At 36.5% G+C, this 19,030-nt stretch overlaps 1 protein-coding gene and 2 long non-coding RNA genes across 3 annotated transcripts in view; all 3 read right to left on the bottom strand.

The window, feature by feature from the left end:
• Positions 1-19,030, bottom strand: part of LOC134673004 (uncharacterized) — a 503,466-nt gene that overhangs the window by 92,389 nt on the left and 392,047 nt on the right. The window lies entirely within an intron of this gene.
• Positions 1-19,030, bottom strand: part of LOC134673003 (uncharacterized) — a 95,421-nt gene that overhangs the window by 42,269 nt on the left and 34,122 nt on the right. The gene's annotated exons all lie outside the window — the stretch shown is intronic.
• On the bottom strand, positions 9,936-11,816 carry LOC134672826 (uncharacterized). The gene has a single exon (XM_063530782.1). The coding sequence runs from the start codon at positions 11,814-11,816 to the stop codon at positions 9,936-9,938; it is 1,881 nt and encodes a 626-aa protein (XP_063386852.1).

Below are 19,030 nucleotides of genomic sequence, written 5' to 3'. Positions count from 1 at the left end.
ACGAACCGCGACAGTCGTAGACAGTTGAAATTTTCACAGTTGATGTATTTCTGTTGCCGCTATAACAACAAATATTAAGAGGGCGTAGAGGAGGGTAAATTTTCAGATTCTGTCAAATTACCCCATTTCACACACAAACGCAGCTCACGCATACTACCACAATTTACTGGGACAGGTCAGTGACCCCTAATGTTTTTTTAAAGGTGCTGTTTCGAGTTTAGTGTTAACTACTAACCTTCTTTGAGGAATTCAAACTGTCACAGCTTTCCTTTGTGAGAAGACAGAGAAAAAACACTTTTTTATATATAGCTTTCCTTGTTTGTTCATGTCATGTCATAGGTATGTGACATATTAGGTAATTAATTATTTTCGTTGTTGACTTTTGTATTAAGATAGGTTCAAAACGGCGACGCTCTTAACTGTCCATCGGTGGACCTTATGCCTTTTGTAATAAGGTTTACGGACTGTCAGTTAACAGTGTGGTGGTGGGCAATGGTAGGTATGCGGTTTCTAAAATTATCCCTTTATTACTTATAGGTCTTGTAACATATTTTTTTACAACTAAAGACGCTTATTATATTTCACTTATAACTTAATTTTTAAAGCTCTGTTAATAATAAAGCTTTAAAAATATCTAATAAAATTCAGGTACTACACTTATACTTTTGTAAGTCAGTAAGTGATGCTTACTTAAAACTTATTGGGAAATCAAATAACTCATAATTACCTATATTAAAATATATAAATTTACTATTTCATCTCATTTCATCCCAATCCGCATTGGGCTAGCGTGGGGACTATAGCCCAAGCCCTCTCGCGCATGAGACGAGGCCTGTGCTCAGCAGTGGGACGTATATAGGCCGAAATGATGATGATGATTTCATCTCATACGTTCAATAAGGCCCAGGACCGGGCCTTGTCACCCGCACTGACAGAGGGCCTTTTTAGCCCTACATAATATTAAAGAACTGTGTCCCGGATAGTATGGGTTCTGGTCCATGACGCGTCCTGAAGTACCTAACTTATACAGTGTGTAATCGTTAAGTGTAGCCAGGCTATAATTCCGTAAATATAACAGATATCAGAAAACTTCAAATTGATATCAAAAGTGCATTACCCAATGAGTAAAATTACATTTATAACTTTTTTAAATAAAAGTAGAAATATCTCAAACATTAACTTCAAACCCTCCCATACATTTAGTACGACGACTCACCCCTCAAAGAACGTCGGTGTCGTAAGAGACAAAACTGCTTGAGATTCATTATTTGCGATAGTAAACTGTAATAAAATAATAAAACTACCGTTTATTAAATAATAATCTCAAGCAGTTTTATCTCTTACGACACCAACGTTCTTTGAGGGGTGAGTCGTCGTACTAAATGTATGGGAGGGTTTAAAGTTAATGTTTGGGATATTTCGGCTTTTATGAAAAAAAAAATTAATGTATTTTACTCATTGGATTACGCGCTCTCTATATCAATTCCAAATTTTCTGATATCTGTTATATTTACGGAATTATAGCCTGACTACACTTAACGATTACACCCTGTATATCATTAGATAGTTCATAGCCTATATCGATAGAATATATCGTTCTTATGAGCGTATTTGGTGGGCATACCTTATTAGTAAAAAAGTCTACTGCTTTATACTCGGAGTAATTAACAATGGAGCCGCCATTAACAGGCGTTCCCCTCTGTCGAAAATAGGCGGCCAATGGTCAACCACATGTCAACCATATGTATGACGTTTGGCTGATTTGACGTAGGTACCTATACATTTGATGTGCCCCTCCCCCGCAAAAAACGGCAGACTATTTTGTACCGAAAATTTTAGACATGGCGTCTCCGTTGGTTATATTCTTTAAGGCTTTATAATAGGGTGGCACTGGTCGCAGAAACTCATTTCATTTGTAAAATTATCACCTGTAATTTATCTGTAAAATATAAAAACATTGTATTCACACTTTTCAAATGCCAGATGATTATTTTATTTAAATTATTTCAATATTTAATGTTTGACTTGCCACGTGCGGTGCCACAATTATTATTCAGAAAAAATATATGAGTGCCTATTTTAAAGTTATACTTTTTAGAATGGAGAATAAATGAGCAAAATTTAACAATTATTTATTTAGTACAAAATCACCACACTGTGATTGTAAAAAAATACATATAATATTCATTTATTGTGCAAAAATCAGTTTATTTATATGAATCGTTATACATACCTATAACGATTATTTAAAAACTGAATTCCTCGTCTCTAGATTATACAAAAATGATATATAACTTGCCCTAGTTGCTAAGAGCATGAAGAAATATAGCATAGATTGGACCGGGGAGCCGACCATTTCCCCTCTTCCCTTATTTTTGGTATACGGTACGATCTCGTTGCTACCGGGCCTTATCAGCCCATTATTTGGTAATAACGGTATGTAAGGCATCTAACACAACTAATAAAACCTCCATGAACAGAAATGGGTGACATATTTTATAAGATTTGACAGTATCCAAGAAAAATCTTCAGATTCAGAATCATTAAACGGCAATTAAGCCACTAGTATTGGGTTGCATTGCATATAATCATTTTTCTGTGAATGTACTCGTAAACCTCTATCCGTTAGTATGCGATTCATTAATGGACGCACCATGGCCCAAATCGGGACACAGTTCTTTAACACGTAATGTTAATAATCAGTGAACATTATTAATTACGCTCAAATGCTTAAGTTTCATTACAGGTAAAAGTACATATGAGCTGTACTTTTAATTCTTAGTACAATCGGCATCAAATAGATAGTGACGGCCAAAGTGACCAAATATAGTTATAGGATATAAATGTGAACGAATAAGGTCAGGTGAGGCATATAAGGCCCACCTTTATATTAACTGAAATAGTTTTATTAATAATCAGGATATTATGACCAAACCAATTAAATATATATTTCTCATTTGTTCATGTTTCTTACACTGCTACTGTTACTGTTACTGTTACCGACACAAACACCAGAGAGGAGGAGATCAAAATACGCATCCAAAACGCCCTGCGGTGCAGTGCAGCCCTCCACAAAGTGTTGGTGTCCGGGCTTCTCAGCAAACATACAAAGTTACGGATACATAAAACCGTTATACGGCCTATCCTAATGTATGGCTGTGAGGCCTGGTCCCTAACACTAAAAGAAGAAGGTCAGCTCCTGGTAGCAGAGAGAAAAGTTTATCGCCAGATCCTGGGACCTATTCAGAGAGATAACGGCACCTGGAGGATCTGGAAAAATGCCGAGATCGAGGAGTTAGTGGCCGAACCCAATATCATCGGCGAAACGAAAGCGCACAGACTTCGCTGGTTCGGTCACCTACTCTGAATGGGAGAGGATCAGGCTGTCAAGAAGGCGTTCTTGGGACGACCGACTGGTAGCCGTCCGGTGGGTCGGCCCAGGTATCGCTGGGAAGACAGTGTGGCGGCGGATCTACTTCAGCTTTGCGTCAGTAACTGGCAGGAAGTTGCGCAGGATCGGGACAGGTGGCACGCTCTCGTTTCGGAGGCCAAGACTCTCTTTGGATCGCTGAGCCAAAATAGTTAGTTAGTTAGTTCATGTTTCTTAATATACCAAAATAGTTATAAAAATATTCCGGCGCTCATAGTCATAGTACAAGTTCAAGAATAACAGAAAATACTACCGGGCCTTATTAGCTTTTATCATGAATTAATTTCATCTTAAATTTAAAATGGTCTATAGTAAAATACGGCCTACATGAGTCATGGAAAAACAAATTGTATTTTATTTAGTACCTATATGTTGTTCAAAATCTTCAGTAAGCTAACTTATAAGAGTCTATCTATTATAATTAATCTAGATTGACAGTTTACTTAGCAAATTGTACTTTTACCTTTAGGTTTTATGTCGGAAATATTTCACCCAATTTGTACTGAAACATAAGCATTTGAACGTAATTAATGATGTTTACTGATTGTTAATCTTAAATATACCTATTATGTAGGGCACTTAAATTATTTTAGCGGACCAAGCGGATGTGTATGTTTGTGGACCACTTTTTTATTTAAATAATTAAATTGTAATTCATTCAAAAAAAGTTATTACAATTAGGGATTTAGATACCTCACCTACCTTATTACAAAGCATTACAAAAATGTCCAAAGGCCAAAGCCACACCGATAAGACATAAGACCTCATAAACGACTTCATAAATATAAACGTTCACTGAAAAAACCCAAATTCATTTCTGATAATTTTATTTCGTTACTGAGTTATCGTTTTGCACCGAATATCAATGAAATAAAAGCACGTTGTTGTTTGATAGATACATTTATATAAACATCGTCACATGAAACCAATATAGGTACTCGTAAACCAGACCACTGCGATGCTACTGGCTTTAAATATCGTTCTTTCAACTGATGATATAGCCACAAAAACCCGCTGAAACTGCAGGTCGAGTCTTGATTTCAATTTCTTGATGATATATCATTGCATTAACTTTCAAAGCACATCTTAGAATAGCAACAAAACTGGTTGAAACTAAGAATTTTATTGCTGAAATTATGTGAACAACATTGCTTCGTCTTCATAAATAAAATTTTAATAGTTTATATTGTTTAGGCTAAAATGTGAAGAATTTTGTTGATAAATTGTTTATCTAGTATATTGACATTATGTCATATATGTTTTTAAAATGACGTAATATGAATACCAGCACAATGAAAATTTATTCCAATAAGAAATAACAAATCTTCAAACTTTTTTCATTTTAAGTGAATTAGGAAGAAGCTAATTACACTGATTTGGTTGTATTAATATATTTTATTAAATAATTTGTCATATTTTTTAAGTATTATGACTTGTGAATAAAAATAAATCGAAATTTTAATGACTCTAGATCTCCGTGTGACGTTATTTATTTACCCTATTTATTTTGAACACAGTTTTTCACTGGTATCATCATTCGTATACGGACATGAATTTCTGTCAATATATATGCCAAATCGAACTGTCAACTTGGGAGAACGAAGTAAGCGTCCGCTTCCAACGGCCCACAGCGGGCATCTGAAGAGAAGGAGAATTTGACAGATATGGCGGATGTATGGAAATTATACGAAAGTTTACGTTTACGATTGAATTTCTCTGTAGCCTTTAAGAGGAAAAATAGAAAAAGCCTGATTCGTTGTAGTCCAGTTATCTGGCTTTCGAAATCACTCGATTTTATAGCATGAGCATCGATTTTTTTATACACATTTTACTAAACGCTGACACTCGTTCATCACGTTTTAGGTACAACTTTGCATAAGTGTATTTATTATATTGTAAAACATTTCAGAGTTTCAAGGGTGATTCGTTGTAAACACACTCTTTGGGATAATAATGACATTTATTATAATTTTTTTTATCAAGAGATGTGAACGCTAGCGACTAAACGGTGACTGCCTTTTTCGCTGATTTTGCTCGATGCAGTCTTAAAAACATAATAAAATAAAGATTTAAGTGGGGCTCCCATACAGCAAACGTGATTTTTGACCAAAGTTAAGCAACATCGGGCGTGGTCAGTACTTGGATGGGTGACCGTTTTCTTTTTGCATTTTTTTCCGTTTTTTTTTTGCTTTATGGTACGGAACCCTTCGTGCGCGAGTCCGACTCGCACTTGCCCGGTTTTTTCTTGACTTTGCCGACTGAATACCTACACCTACCTAAATTATCCTCGTGCCGCCCAATGTACATTAGGATGTACAATCAGTTTCGATGGAATGTCAACCTTAATAAAAAACGAATTAGGCAGCATTTCATTTGTCTTGTAAAATTTTCGAACAAATGAAATTCAACCCAATTGAATATACAATAACATTCTAATTTCCTTGGCAATAATTTTGTATGGTGGGCGGCACGAGGTTATAAACTCAAAACGAACATTATTAGGTAAATTTTATTATTTTAATTTATTTATCTTCTTACTTGTTATTCTATTTTATAAGCTAAGTGGACTGGACAGCTATCGTCACAGGGGTCACTTAGGTATTGTTCTTATCTAAGTCAGGATAACCTCGTAGGTATTTGTTATTTTTCGCTACTATCATCAGTATCATCTCCACCACCAAAGGTTGTTTGGAAGATATCGCAGTTTTGCAATCTAAATATTTAGTATAAATACTCCTTTTTAGGGTTCTGGACCCAAAGGGTAAAAACGGGACACTATTATTAAGACTTCACTATCTGTCTGCCCGCCAGTCTGTCTGTCACCAGACTGTATCTCATGAACATAGTCAGTTAGCGGAAGCAGTTATAAAGTTGACCCAAAAATTTTTTATTAAGCTATGAGCTTCATCACATATGTTCCTTGAGTAATTCTAAGCATTTCAAGCCTGGGAGGCAATAAGAAATGTGTGTCTACTCGGATTTGTAATGGATTCAAACTTTCAACCCCTTTTTAACCCTGTTAGGGGATGAATTTTACAAAACGCTGAAATTACTTTTCCTGTCTTTTAATAATATCCCCAAATACAAAGATTCAAGTCTCGCGTTCGAAATTTTTTTTGATATCCATACAAACTTCCAACTCCTTTTTCACCACCTTAGGGGATGAATTTTCAAAAACGCTGAAATTAGTTTTCTTGTATTTTAATAATATATCGTTTTACGAAGTTTCAAATTCCTAGCTTAAAATAAAACTTGAACCTCATACAAACTTTCATCCCCTTTTTAACCCCCTTAGGGGTTGAATTTCACAAAATCGCTTCTTATCTCTGGTACACTTTATAAATGTAATCTAGTGTGCAAATTTCAACTTTCTATCTTTTGTAGTTTCGGCTCCGCGTAGCAAAAATCTCCAACCAAATTTTTCACCTTTTTACGTTTTTCTTGTAAAATTACTATGAAATTAAAAAAAACAAATATCAGCAATGAATTCTACGTCTTTGGTTTATACGAAAATGATACCAAACTTGCCCTAGTACCCACCAGGATCAGAGTAGATTTTTTTTAAAGATGACGGGTGGCGGCCGTCTTTGTATCCCACCCTCCCCCCCACTTCAGGCTAGAAATGCTTAGAATTACTCAAATATCAGATGTGATGAAGCTCATAGCTTAATAAAAAATTTTTGGGTCATGTATGGCAGCGTTACATAACTGACTCCAGTAAGTTGAAATTTTGATAGATGATGTATTTCTGTTGCCGCTATAACAAACAAATACTAAAAACAATAAAATAAATATTTAAGTGGGGCTTTAACAAACGTGATTTATTTGCCGTTTTTTGCGTATAATGGTACAGAACCCTTGGGGCGCGAGTCCGACTAGCACTTGGCCGGTTTTGATTTATTACTGTTTTTTTGATAAGAAGGAAAATTAAGACAACAATAGATAGTAGGTACCATGATTACATGGTACATGATGTTATTGTAATATTTTTTCTTTTTCCTTGTTATTCGATTGGGGCTGAGAGGACTTCCCAGCTCACGTCACCGAGGTCACTTCTTTTTGTTATCTAAGTAATGACCTCTTACGTATTTGTTATTTTTCGCAACCTACTATCATTCTCCACCACCAAAGTTTGTCTGGCATAGATCTCTTTTTACCGATAAGACCGCCTTTTGCAATTTAATTGTTTAGTTGAAATACTCCTGTTTTGCTATTATTTATAGTTAAAAAAAATCTGTTTATTTCAAAGAAATAATAACATTACAATTTCTTAACTAGGTAGTGTGGGGGACTCATTCCCAATTGGTGAACATTAAAGAATATAGCACTACATTGTATTGTACAACCTTTTAGATGGATCGAGCAGCCTTGATGTGGTGCTCATTGCTGGCGGTGCTCGCTGCGAGCGTGGCAGGCGAAATGCTCAGCTGGCCTGAATGTCCCTGCCCAAATCTTCCCTATTATGGAGCCTGCACGCGCATAAAAGCGCGCCAAACTCCAGACAACACCGACCAACTGAACGTAAACCTACAAAATTGTAATATCAGGGAAATATCGCCTTCAGACTTCAACTACCCAAACGCGAGATGGGTTGATTTAAGAAATAATTACATCCAGCAGATCAACGTGGACATATTCAAGCATCTAACTAGAGTAAACTATATAAGTTTGGAAGACAACAAATTTTTCGGAAAAGAAATAATTCATGGAACATTTCAAAAGTGCAGTCAATTATTTGGCATTGGTCTGAACGGGAACGATATGAGGAACGCACCGGATGATCTGGTTGAAGGACTTCGCAATTTACAAGAATTGCATCTGAAGGATACTTCGCTATCTGAAGTGCCTTTATTTGTTAAACGAGCGTCAAATTTAACACATTTGTACTTGAGCAAGAACGAAATCACGCTTCCGGATCCAGACACGTTTTCATCATTACCAAAATTGAAAATCCTCCAACTTGATCATAATCGCATTCAATTCATCCCAGAGAACATTTTCCAGCCCTTATCCGACATCGAGACAATTTACTTGGATTATAATAGATTGACTTTCATCCCGGACAATTTGTTCGCTAATCTAACCAAGCTAAAACATTTACGCCTTCAGAATAATGCTATTCAATATATTTCGCAATATGTATTCAGACATATCGGAAACCTTGAAGAACTAGATATATCGAAGAACAGAATAACCCAGCTCTCCGAAAACTTCATTTCTCACCTAAGCCAGCCAAAACATTTTTTATTTTCAGGAAATCCGTGGGATTGCTATCATTTAAATCAGCTTTTGAATCAAATAATAGAAAGACAGACAAATGATTACAATATAGATGATGGTAATCAAAGGCAGTATGTCTGTTACAAATGCCTTGATTACGCATTTCCGGATAACACCTTCAAAGCAAGGACTCCAGAACTGACTTATAGTGACATTGGACAATGGAACATCACTAATTTAGACTATTGTCATTAATATACCTATGATATGATTATAAAAGATTTTACCACAACAATTCAATTTCAAAAATTCAAATTTCAAAATTAAGAAAGAAATATTAATTTCAAGAAATAGAGAAATTTCAAGAAAAGCGGAATGTGGGGATGTTAGAGAAATACTGAATACTGTTGTTGCGAATATTATTGTAATAGAATATAATTAATATTAATTTAATGCTACTACTTTATACCTAAATAAGAGAATGATATTATATGATAATTATGATATAGTATTAGCATTCCAATAAATAATCTTAAACAATAAATTTTATTATCAACCGTTTATTACTGTTCCTACATTTATTAAAACTAGGTACTCATAGAAATTATTTTAACAAATCAAAACTCAATGAGGTTGCTTTGTTATACCAGAGTAACTAGACTCTAAATAGTTCCTAATGAACTGCCTTGAGCCTCGGTCTTCATCATCAGATCAGCTCGAAGTCATCATACTACTCATATTATAATAGGTAGTTATTTCAGTTTTGATTGTTTTTTGATTATCACACTGCACAACGGGACTTAATCGCGTATTTAAGTTTTAAGATTTACCTCCGACGTTTCGAGGACGGCGTTGTCCCCGTGGTCTCGGAGAAGACTGGCTCAAGTTGACATCAACATCTTCTAGCCGCGCGAGTTTTTCGAACTACCCGCACTTGATCTTGTTTATCAGTTTGAACGTTTTGCGCACTAGGGATGTCACTCTGTCGACACACAACACTAACGATATTCGATTTATCGTTGTGCAGTGTGATAATGTTTAATAATCGTGAAAGTTTAAATCAGTGTTTTTTGATTTTTTCGAAAGCAAAAACAGAACCCTTACTTATTTACCTTGTTAGGTTCATACAAAAACTTACTCAAATACTGCAACTATCAATGGTTTGGCTATAATCTCTTATGGAAAAAAAATGTGTGACATGTTCCTTATGTAAAGCTACAATACAAAAAAGGAAACAAGTAGGTACGTTAATAAAGATTTTTTTCTCAAGCAACTAAAATGAAATTCAGACCGAACGTGTTTGCCTTTTCCACGTTATTTCTAACAAAAAGACACTCGCAGACACAACGCACCCCAAGACCCAAAAATAAAACACTCCCCCAACTTGCGAAAGAGTAATAGCGCAGCCCGATACACAGCTATAGCTGTTACTGAGCGCTACCTGATTTGCACTGTTAGCCTTCGTCACCACGCTTATGCCAATAGATTGCCTAAAAAGATGTTCGCAAATACCAGCTTCAAATAATCTCTGCAATACTTTTTGGAATCCCGTCACAATAAAACTGTCTTTCTTGACCAACATTTCTTGATATAGAGTAATTATTCTGTGCGTAGCTCTTAGTATCTTAGCTTCATCCTTAACGGCTGTAGACGCTTGCACGGGGTAAAAATATTCATCTAATATTGCGGTCACACCGTCGCTTTTAAGTACCTTGTCGCAGCAATCAAAGAAATCACCGCAATCCTTCGACGTGTTAGCATAGGCCAAATATCTACTCTCCTGTATAAAATACTTGTTTTTCGGATGCAAATAAGGAATACGACCGGAGTTCATAACGTCTTCATTTGTTTTATAAGAGACCGAAGGCCCATCAATTGTTAAGAAACTAACCAATTGAATGTTCATGTAGGATGACACAAAAATACATAGCATCAAATAGAATACATCTAACATCTTATGTTTCAAAGACTTAGGTTCTAGCAAAGACGATGCACCCACGAGTGCACCCCAGCTGTACAATACGATGTCTCTAAAAGAGCATTTCTCATTGTCGTATTTGCGAAAACAATAAGATGTAATTGAGTACAATAAATAAAAGATATCAAAGAAGTATATCTCGTTCAATTTGCGTACCAAATTGACCCACGAACGGCCAGGTCTATGGGCGGCATAGATCCAAATCACAGCTTGCATTGTATAGATTCCTGAGTACGAGACACGATCGCCATATATCCTGTACAGTCCACCAGCGGACACGTCCACGCTCCCATTCAAAATAAATTCTGTAAACTCCGTATTAGTGTACGGATTCTGCGGGTCTCTGCGTAAATAATGCCAAATTACCGACGCGTTAAAGTAGTTAGCGATTATTTTAATAATTTCTACATCAGAGCCCTCAATTTCGGGTATCAAGTCGTAATTTTTCAATTTATGCTCATTTGGAATCTTCGTAAACGGAAACATTGTAGCCATGCCCACTCTGAGCGAACAATTTTTTAAATTCGCTTTAATCAATTCAGGGAAAATAACATCCGTTTCTAAGGCGCCTTCGCGACAGATGTTTATTAGGTTTCGTTCTAATTTCTCCACAGGTTGACACGTTGTTTCATTTATCGTCGGTGGAAAAGTAATAACATAATGTTTTTCATCTTCCGGATCTGGTACGATAAAAGTTATATCACGATCAATATTACGTTGTACAAAAGCTTGTAATTTCAGATCTTCAGTTATTCCAGAAATTATTATAAGGTATTTAACTCTTTTGTCTGTATGATCTATTTCGAAGTCAAAAAGCGCTTCACTGTTTTCGAAATTTACAATAACAATAACGTTACCGTCGTAAACGTCAAGTGTTTGATTCACATCGTGATTGTCTTTATCCTGTATTGCAATAGGAATGTCTCTTTTGGCAAAATTCTCGACAACTTTATTAATAAATATATCATCATTGTCATCAGTATCTGATTCAAGAATCAGTATGGTCGGTGAAAAGATAATTGTTATTTGGGTAAGATCAACGACGCACTCTATCAGCGATTCATCATTGAGGGGGCTTTTCTCACCTTCTTCGAATTTAATTATTTTAGAAATATTTATTTCAGTTGCATCTCCGTTGTTGAATATCCAAAAAAGGAGCACTAAAGTGCTAAAAATCCACGAAAACATGTTTCTCGAAGTAAAGCGACACAGTTTATGTGATGACCGTTTAAAACGTCTCTTGTATCTTTTCCGTTAGTAATCGCCGCGGAAATGCTTACACGACGTGATTTAAGGGGCTACGGAAGTCAAAATTTATAAAAGAACATTTAATTAAATGCATACGGTTAATTTACCTAGGTAATTAAATTAAGTACCTATACCTAATGAACTTAACTATGTTTTTTTGTATTTATTAGATATTGGTAGGTAATCACATAAGTTCTGCTAAACTACCCACTTAGGTAGGTATACTCAGCATACAACACAGCAACAAATAAAATATCATAGTTTATTTCATTTATTTATTTTTCTTCTTAGGCTAGGTCATTTAAAACATGAATATAAAAGTAAAATACAAAAACAACAAAAAATAAGTATAAACACATTATAAAAAACCTAACCTAGGGTGCCGCCAGCAGCGGGGCAGGGCCCAAGCTGCTGGTGGTCAGGGCCGCAGAGAGAGGAACCGGCGGACTATCCGCGCCGTGTCCAAGATCACCGCCTTCTGCATCTGACCCTTGATTTCCAACCACCTAGCGAGAGTCTCTCAAGATGTCGGTCGAGACTCTTCGTCATAGTTTATTATTAATATTTATAACAAGATTTATTTTACCTATACCTACGTGCACAAACATTTCATAAAATAACATTAAAATTGGGAATTACTTCATAATTATTTGTACGGTGGATTATAAAAATAAATGAAACATTAATATTTAAGTAACTTTGAATACATATAGCAATACTATTATTTTATATATTTAAAGAATGTACGAGTAGGTATATCGTCACCTAGTCCAAAGTATAAACTTTGCTTACACCGGGAAAAGGTCATTTTGTGTATTATGATTATCCCAAACATAGGTATTTACTTTACCTACTGTAGTAGTTTGTCGTATAAAGTTTTTTATTTTTCCTTACATTTATCTTAATTTATACAAAAAGGTTTACAAAATCACGCATAATTTTGTCTTACCTATAGTATTTTAAATACCTAATAAGTAAATAAATAAATAAAACGTATGTTTGTATACCCATGAGCATTGAAGGCATGATTCCCCTTAAGTTCCCAGTAAAAGCCATTCCTAGTACTGCTCAAGCGACGAAGTAAGTTGTTCCAAATTACAGGCTATGTGGACAAATGGCCGTGGCGTTAAGCGTCTCGTGAGCTGTTATACAGAGAGCTTTTAAATGTACACGGACTTTTAAAATATTTAGACATTATCTGTGTGATAATTACCTATAGATATTATAGGTACTTATATATGTACAGTCGCCATCAAATATGTCAAGGCTCTCACAAATATCTGAACACGCCTCTATTGTCAAGGCGTTAAAGTGCGTGTTCAGATATTTTTGAGCACCTTGGCCGCTCCGATATATCTGATGGCGACTTTTTAAAAATAAAGGAATGTCTCCTTTAAGTAAAATGAGCCAGCTTAAGGATTTAAGGTAGTTTCCCTCCAGGGCCCGACTTATCTTTCCACACTGTATAAAAACAGACAATTTCATGAAATATATTAAATTAAATTTGATAACTTTATATAGAAGAGGCATAAGAGGAAAGGGGATGACCGCTTCTCTATACAAACGTAGTAACCATTTTCCTCTCTGGATATTTCCTCAAGAATCACTCTATTGATAGGTGAAAACCGCATGAAAATCCGATTTTTGCATTGTAATTATTATAAAAGTTTCGAGCAAAAAAAACAAATTCCATACATTTTTTAAATCGCATTGCTGAAAAGAAAAACGAGCTTAAAGAAATTTAATTAAGCTCTCCTAATTCATCACGTGCTTCATTAAAAAAGAAAAAAGGATTAAAATATCTTTCAAATGAAGTTCGTTGAAGGAATCCACTCCCAGTATTAGGTTAATTAAAAAGTTTCGCGATCCACGGATGCCAGTTTACTTTAGATTTTTTATTACTCACCTTAGTGCCACCACAGAATAAATAATAGTACTCGGTACAGAAGACTCTCTAACAAAACGCGTCTGTTACGATCAGCACAGATATGGCCGCTAGGTTGCGACAGCGCCACGCGCGGCTTATGGCTTACCCCAAAATTGGGGTGGAACGGATGTACTTTTAACTACCTGTAGCAAAGCGACGAAATCGCGGAGTGAGCCACGCCTGGTGCCACTTGCACCATCCCACTAACCTGGGGTTAACCGGTTACACCTGGAGTTACCATGTACCAGTATAATTTGACACTGGGTTAACTGTTTGACAGGTTAACTCCGGGCAAGTGACCCTTAAAAAAAAATAAAAATTAAATCCAATTGCGGCTTTGATGCAGTTATAGTACATTGCGGATACAGGGGTCCCTTTGTTTCCCATAAAGTTTTATAATGTAACGTTATTATATTATAGTTAGTCATAAAACTGAAACCGTTAACTTTTCAGGATTTTCGTAAGGTTATTCTATAGATAGGATAGGTTAGGTTAGGTTTGTTTTATGGCAATCCTGAAAAGTTACGCGTTTCTGAGAAAAACCAATTATGACTAACGAAAATTCGGACAAACAATACATTATGGCTTAAAACTATTTGGGAAACAATACCCTGCGATACAAGTGCAAAAAGTGAATAAATCAAAACACGACCGGTATTTAAATCGACATGAGTTGCGAATTACCTATTCGCACATGTATCGTACAACGTTTTACAGTATATTTATAGCCCTTTAAATTTTAAAAATATTAAAGCAAATGTAGGGAAGACCGGCACATAAAATGTTTGGCTGGGAAAACCGTCATTAGGAGAAATTAGAACTTTCGCAGCAAGCATGTAGCAATTATAAATAATGGGCACTGTATGGGAAATGTCCCATAGATTTATACTGTTGAGATACCTATATGTTGTTTTAAAGCTCTTAATCTTAGTATCATTTATTTTGATTTGTGTTATACATAACTTAAGACTTAATACCAAGTCTTAGTTCTTAATAATTAACAAGACGAATAGAAGAAAGCATGAGTCAACAAGCTGATGTTTTTATATAATAATAATATTTCATGGAACTTCAGCCAAATAAAGAAATGCTTTCAGTTACCGGCCTTGGGTGCTAATGGCATTTTCTTGTAGTTTTTTAGGGTTCCGTACCCAAAGCGTAAAACGGGACCCTATTACTAAGACTTCGCTGTCCGTCCGTCCATCCGTCCGTCCGTCCGTCCGTCCGTCCGTCCGTCCGTCCGTCACCAGGCTGTATCTCACAAACCATGATAGCTAGACAGTTGAAATTTTCACAGATGATGGATTTCTGTTGCCGCTATAACAACAAATACTAAAAACAGAATAAAATAAAGATTTAAATGGGGCTCCCATACAACAAACGTGATTTTTGACCAAAGTTAAGCAACGTCGGGAGTGGTCAGTACTTGGATGGGTGACCGTTTTTTTTTTGCTTTTTTTTTGTTTTTTTTTTGCATTATGGTACGGAACCCTTCGTGCGCGAGTCCGACTCGCACTTGCCCGGTTTTTTCTTTACAAACATGATTTATGTCAGGGCCAGACAGTAGTAGCGAAATATAAGCTCGACATGCAGGGAATGTATTATTTTACTTAGGCCCACTTGCACCATTCTACTAACCCGGGGATAACCGGTTAAATCCGGATTTACCATGGTTACCAGTACAATTTGACATTTGGTTATTAGGTTTAACCGCTTAACCCCGGGTTAGTGGGATGGTGCACGTGGGCCTTAGTTGCGAACTTTTTCAATAAGTTGTCCATGTCGCCATTTAAAAAGCCAGTAAGAACAACTGGAAATAAGTACTAGGATGGTGATTAGCAAAAATGTGTTAACCCACATTCATTCATAACACCATACTAATAACCAAAATTAATATATTTGTAAGTCTTTATTCTGCAGTTTAAGCATACTTGTATTACAATGCAGCTGCAGAACAGTATCTAACAACTCAGCAAAACTATATTTTTTTAATATTAAAAATAATTAATATAAGAGCCTCGGTGGAGAGTAGGTTCTATTTTGTACCACTAGACATTTGGTATGTATATATCCATGGGATCCCAGCGCGCACAAGTAGTTCGCAGAAATCGCGAAGCGTCTGGTTGTCGTAACTGGTGACCGAAGAGCTGGCGGCTACCACGCACAACGTATCAGCTAGTTGTTAATTTCGTTTAGTAGTACCACTGTATATATCTTGTATGTGAATAAACGATTTTTACATGCAAAAAAATAATAACGGCCCATACAACCATTTCCAGTCGCCGTTACGACGCGGTGTAGACACATCTTGTGTCGACACCGTCTGTTTCGGTCACAATTCCAGTCGCAGAGTCGTCGCCGTGTCGACACAGTTACCAGAAATGGGGAAGGGTCGACACATGACACAAAGTGACATAAAGTGTGGTCGCCGTGTGCACACATTGTTACTAGTTTGCGACTACTTTATGCCAAAATCATTCGTTCATTCGTTCATTTTGTTCCTGTCAAATGGAAACTGTCAGATGGAAAAATAGTTAAATAAAAATAAGTGACATTAATACGCCATCTCTAAAACGGATTACAAGACGTAATTATATATTGTTTGCATTTATATTACAATAGGACTTAAATTATTATGGAGAATTAAACTGCTCGAGTGATTTGATAAACTAAGTGTAATATAATCAACGCGCCACCACATTGTTTTAGTTTAGCCGGAAATGAAATTGTTTACTTCTCAGTGCTTGTGTTCATAAATATATTATTTGATGCATTTTTAGTACTTCGATGCGTATACTATACTTAGATAACAGAAATAACGCTTTACATACTACGAAACTTGTTAATTATGATGTATAAATATGGTTTAAGGCTGCGAAATATTGCAGTCACAAAGTAGTCGCAAATGTTTCGACTTTGTGTCGACTCTGTGTAGACACATGACACGCGCTGTCAAAAGTAATAACAAAGTTACTCGATTTGCAAAATGGCTCCTTGTGTTCATTTGTTTTCAGATATTCTCAAAGTGTAAAAATGACGTGGTCAGAGATGGGACTTAATAGATTAACTGTTTATTCGACTAAGGCCCACTTGCACCGTCCCACTAACCCTGGGTTAAGCGGTTAAACCGTTAACCCAGTATCAAATTGTACTGGTAACCATGGTAACTCCAGGTTTAACCAGTTAACCCCGGGTTAGTGGAATGGTGCAAGTGGCGCTAATTAATGGAATAAAAAAAGTTAATCCTCAAATTTTAATCACGATTAGGTTAGTCGACCTAACATAGATTGAATTTGAATGAATCTGAACATTAATCGAATAAATTATCGATTAAATCTCGGTTGGAAGTTGACAGGGGGCCATTTTTGTACGTAAAAATAATAGAAATGTCTTGCATGCAGATGGTAGCCAAACACTTTGTCATAAAAGTCGAGATGGGTGTCGATTTATAGGTTTTAGGGAGTGCCGATTTCGAAAATGATGACCATTTTGGAATCCAAAATGGCGGCCATGCACTGTGTCATAAAAGTCGTCATGGATGTCGTTTTATACGTTTTAGGGGGCCCCAATTTTGAAAATGATGACCATTTTGGAATCCAAAATGGCGGCCATGCACTATGCCATAAAAGTCGTCATGGGTGTCGTTTTATAGGTTTTAGGAGGCGCAGATTTCAAAAATGATGACCATTTTGGATTCCAAGATGGCGGCCATGCGCTATGTCATAAAAGTCGTCATGGATGTCGTTTTATAGGTTTTAGGGGGCCCCGATTTAGAAAATGATGACCATTTTTAAATCCAAAATGGCGGCCATGCACTATGTCATAAAAGTCGTCATGGGTGTCGTTTTATAGGTTTTAAGGGGCGCAGATTTCGAAAACGATGACCATTTTGGATTCTAAGATGGCGGCCATGCACTATGTCATAAAAGTCGTCATGGATGTCGTTTTATAGGTTTTAGGGGGCCCCGCTTTCGAAAATGATGACCATTTTGGAATCCAGAATGGCGGCCATGCACTATGTCATAAAAGTCGTCATGGGTGTCGTTTTATAGGTTTTGGGGGGCGGAGATTTCGAAAATGATAACCATTTTCGATTCCAAAATGGCGGCCATGCACTATGTCATAAAAGTCGTCATGGATGTCGTTTTATGAGTTTTAGGGGGCCCCGATTTAGAAAATGATGACCATTTTGAAATCCAAAATCGCGGCCATGCACTATGTCATAAAAGTCGTCATGGGTGTCGTTTTATAGGTTTTGGGGGGCGCAGATTTCGAAAACGATAACCATTTTCGATTCCTAAATGGCGGCCATGCACTATGTCATAAAAGTCGTCATGGATGTCGTTTTATAGGTTTTGGGGGGCGCAGATTTACAAAATGATGACCATTTTGGATTCCAAAATGGTGGCCATGAACTATGTCATAAAAGTCGTCATGGGTGTCGTTTTATAGGTTTTAGGGGGCGCAGATTTCGAAAACGATGACCATTTTGGATTCCAAGATGGCGGCCATGCACTATGTCATAAAAGTCGTCATGGGTGTCGTTTTATAGGTTTTAGGGGGCGCAGATTTCGAAAACGATGACCATTTTGGATTCCAAGATGGCGGCCATGCACTATGTCATAAAAATCGTCATGGATGTCGTTTTATAGGTTTTAGGGGGCCCCGATTTAGAAAATGATGACCATTTTGAAATCTGAAATGGCGGCCATGCACTGTCATAAAAGTTGTCATGGGTATCGTTTTATAGGTTTTGGGGGGCGCAGATTTAGTAAATGATGACCATTTTGGATTCCAAGATGGCGGCCATGCACTATGTCATAAAAATCGTCATGGATGTCGTTTTATAGGTTTTAGGGGACGCAGATTTCGAAAATGATGGCCATTTTGGAATCCAAAATGGCGGCCATGCACTATGTCATAAAAGTTGTCATGGGTGTCGTTTTATAGGTTTTAGGGGGCCCTGATTTCGAAAATGATGACCATTTTGGAATCCAAAATGGCGGTCATGCACTATGTCATAAAAGTTGTCATGGGTGTCGTTTTATAGGTTTTAGGGGGCCCTGATTTCGAAAATGATGACCATTTTGGAATCCAAAATGGCGGCCATGCACTATATTAAAAGTCGACATGGATGTCGTTTTGTTGGTCATGGTCATCATTTTCGAAATCTGCTCTTCCTAACACCTATAAATCAACATCTATGACGGCTTATATGACAAAGTGC

The sequence above is a fragment of the Cydia fagiglandana genome, chromosome 17 (assembly GCF_963556715.1).
Source record: "Cydia fagiglandana chromosome 17, ilCydFagi1.1, whole genome shotgun sequence".
NCBI lineage: Eukaryota > Metazoa > Arthropoda > Insecta > Lepidoptera > Tortricidae > Cydia > Cydia fagiglandana.
This window is presented reverse-complemented; position numbering and strand designations above follow the sequence as displayed.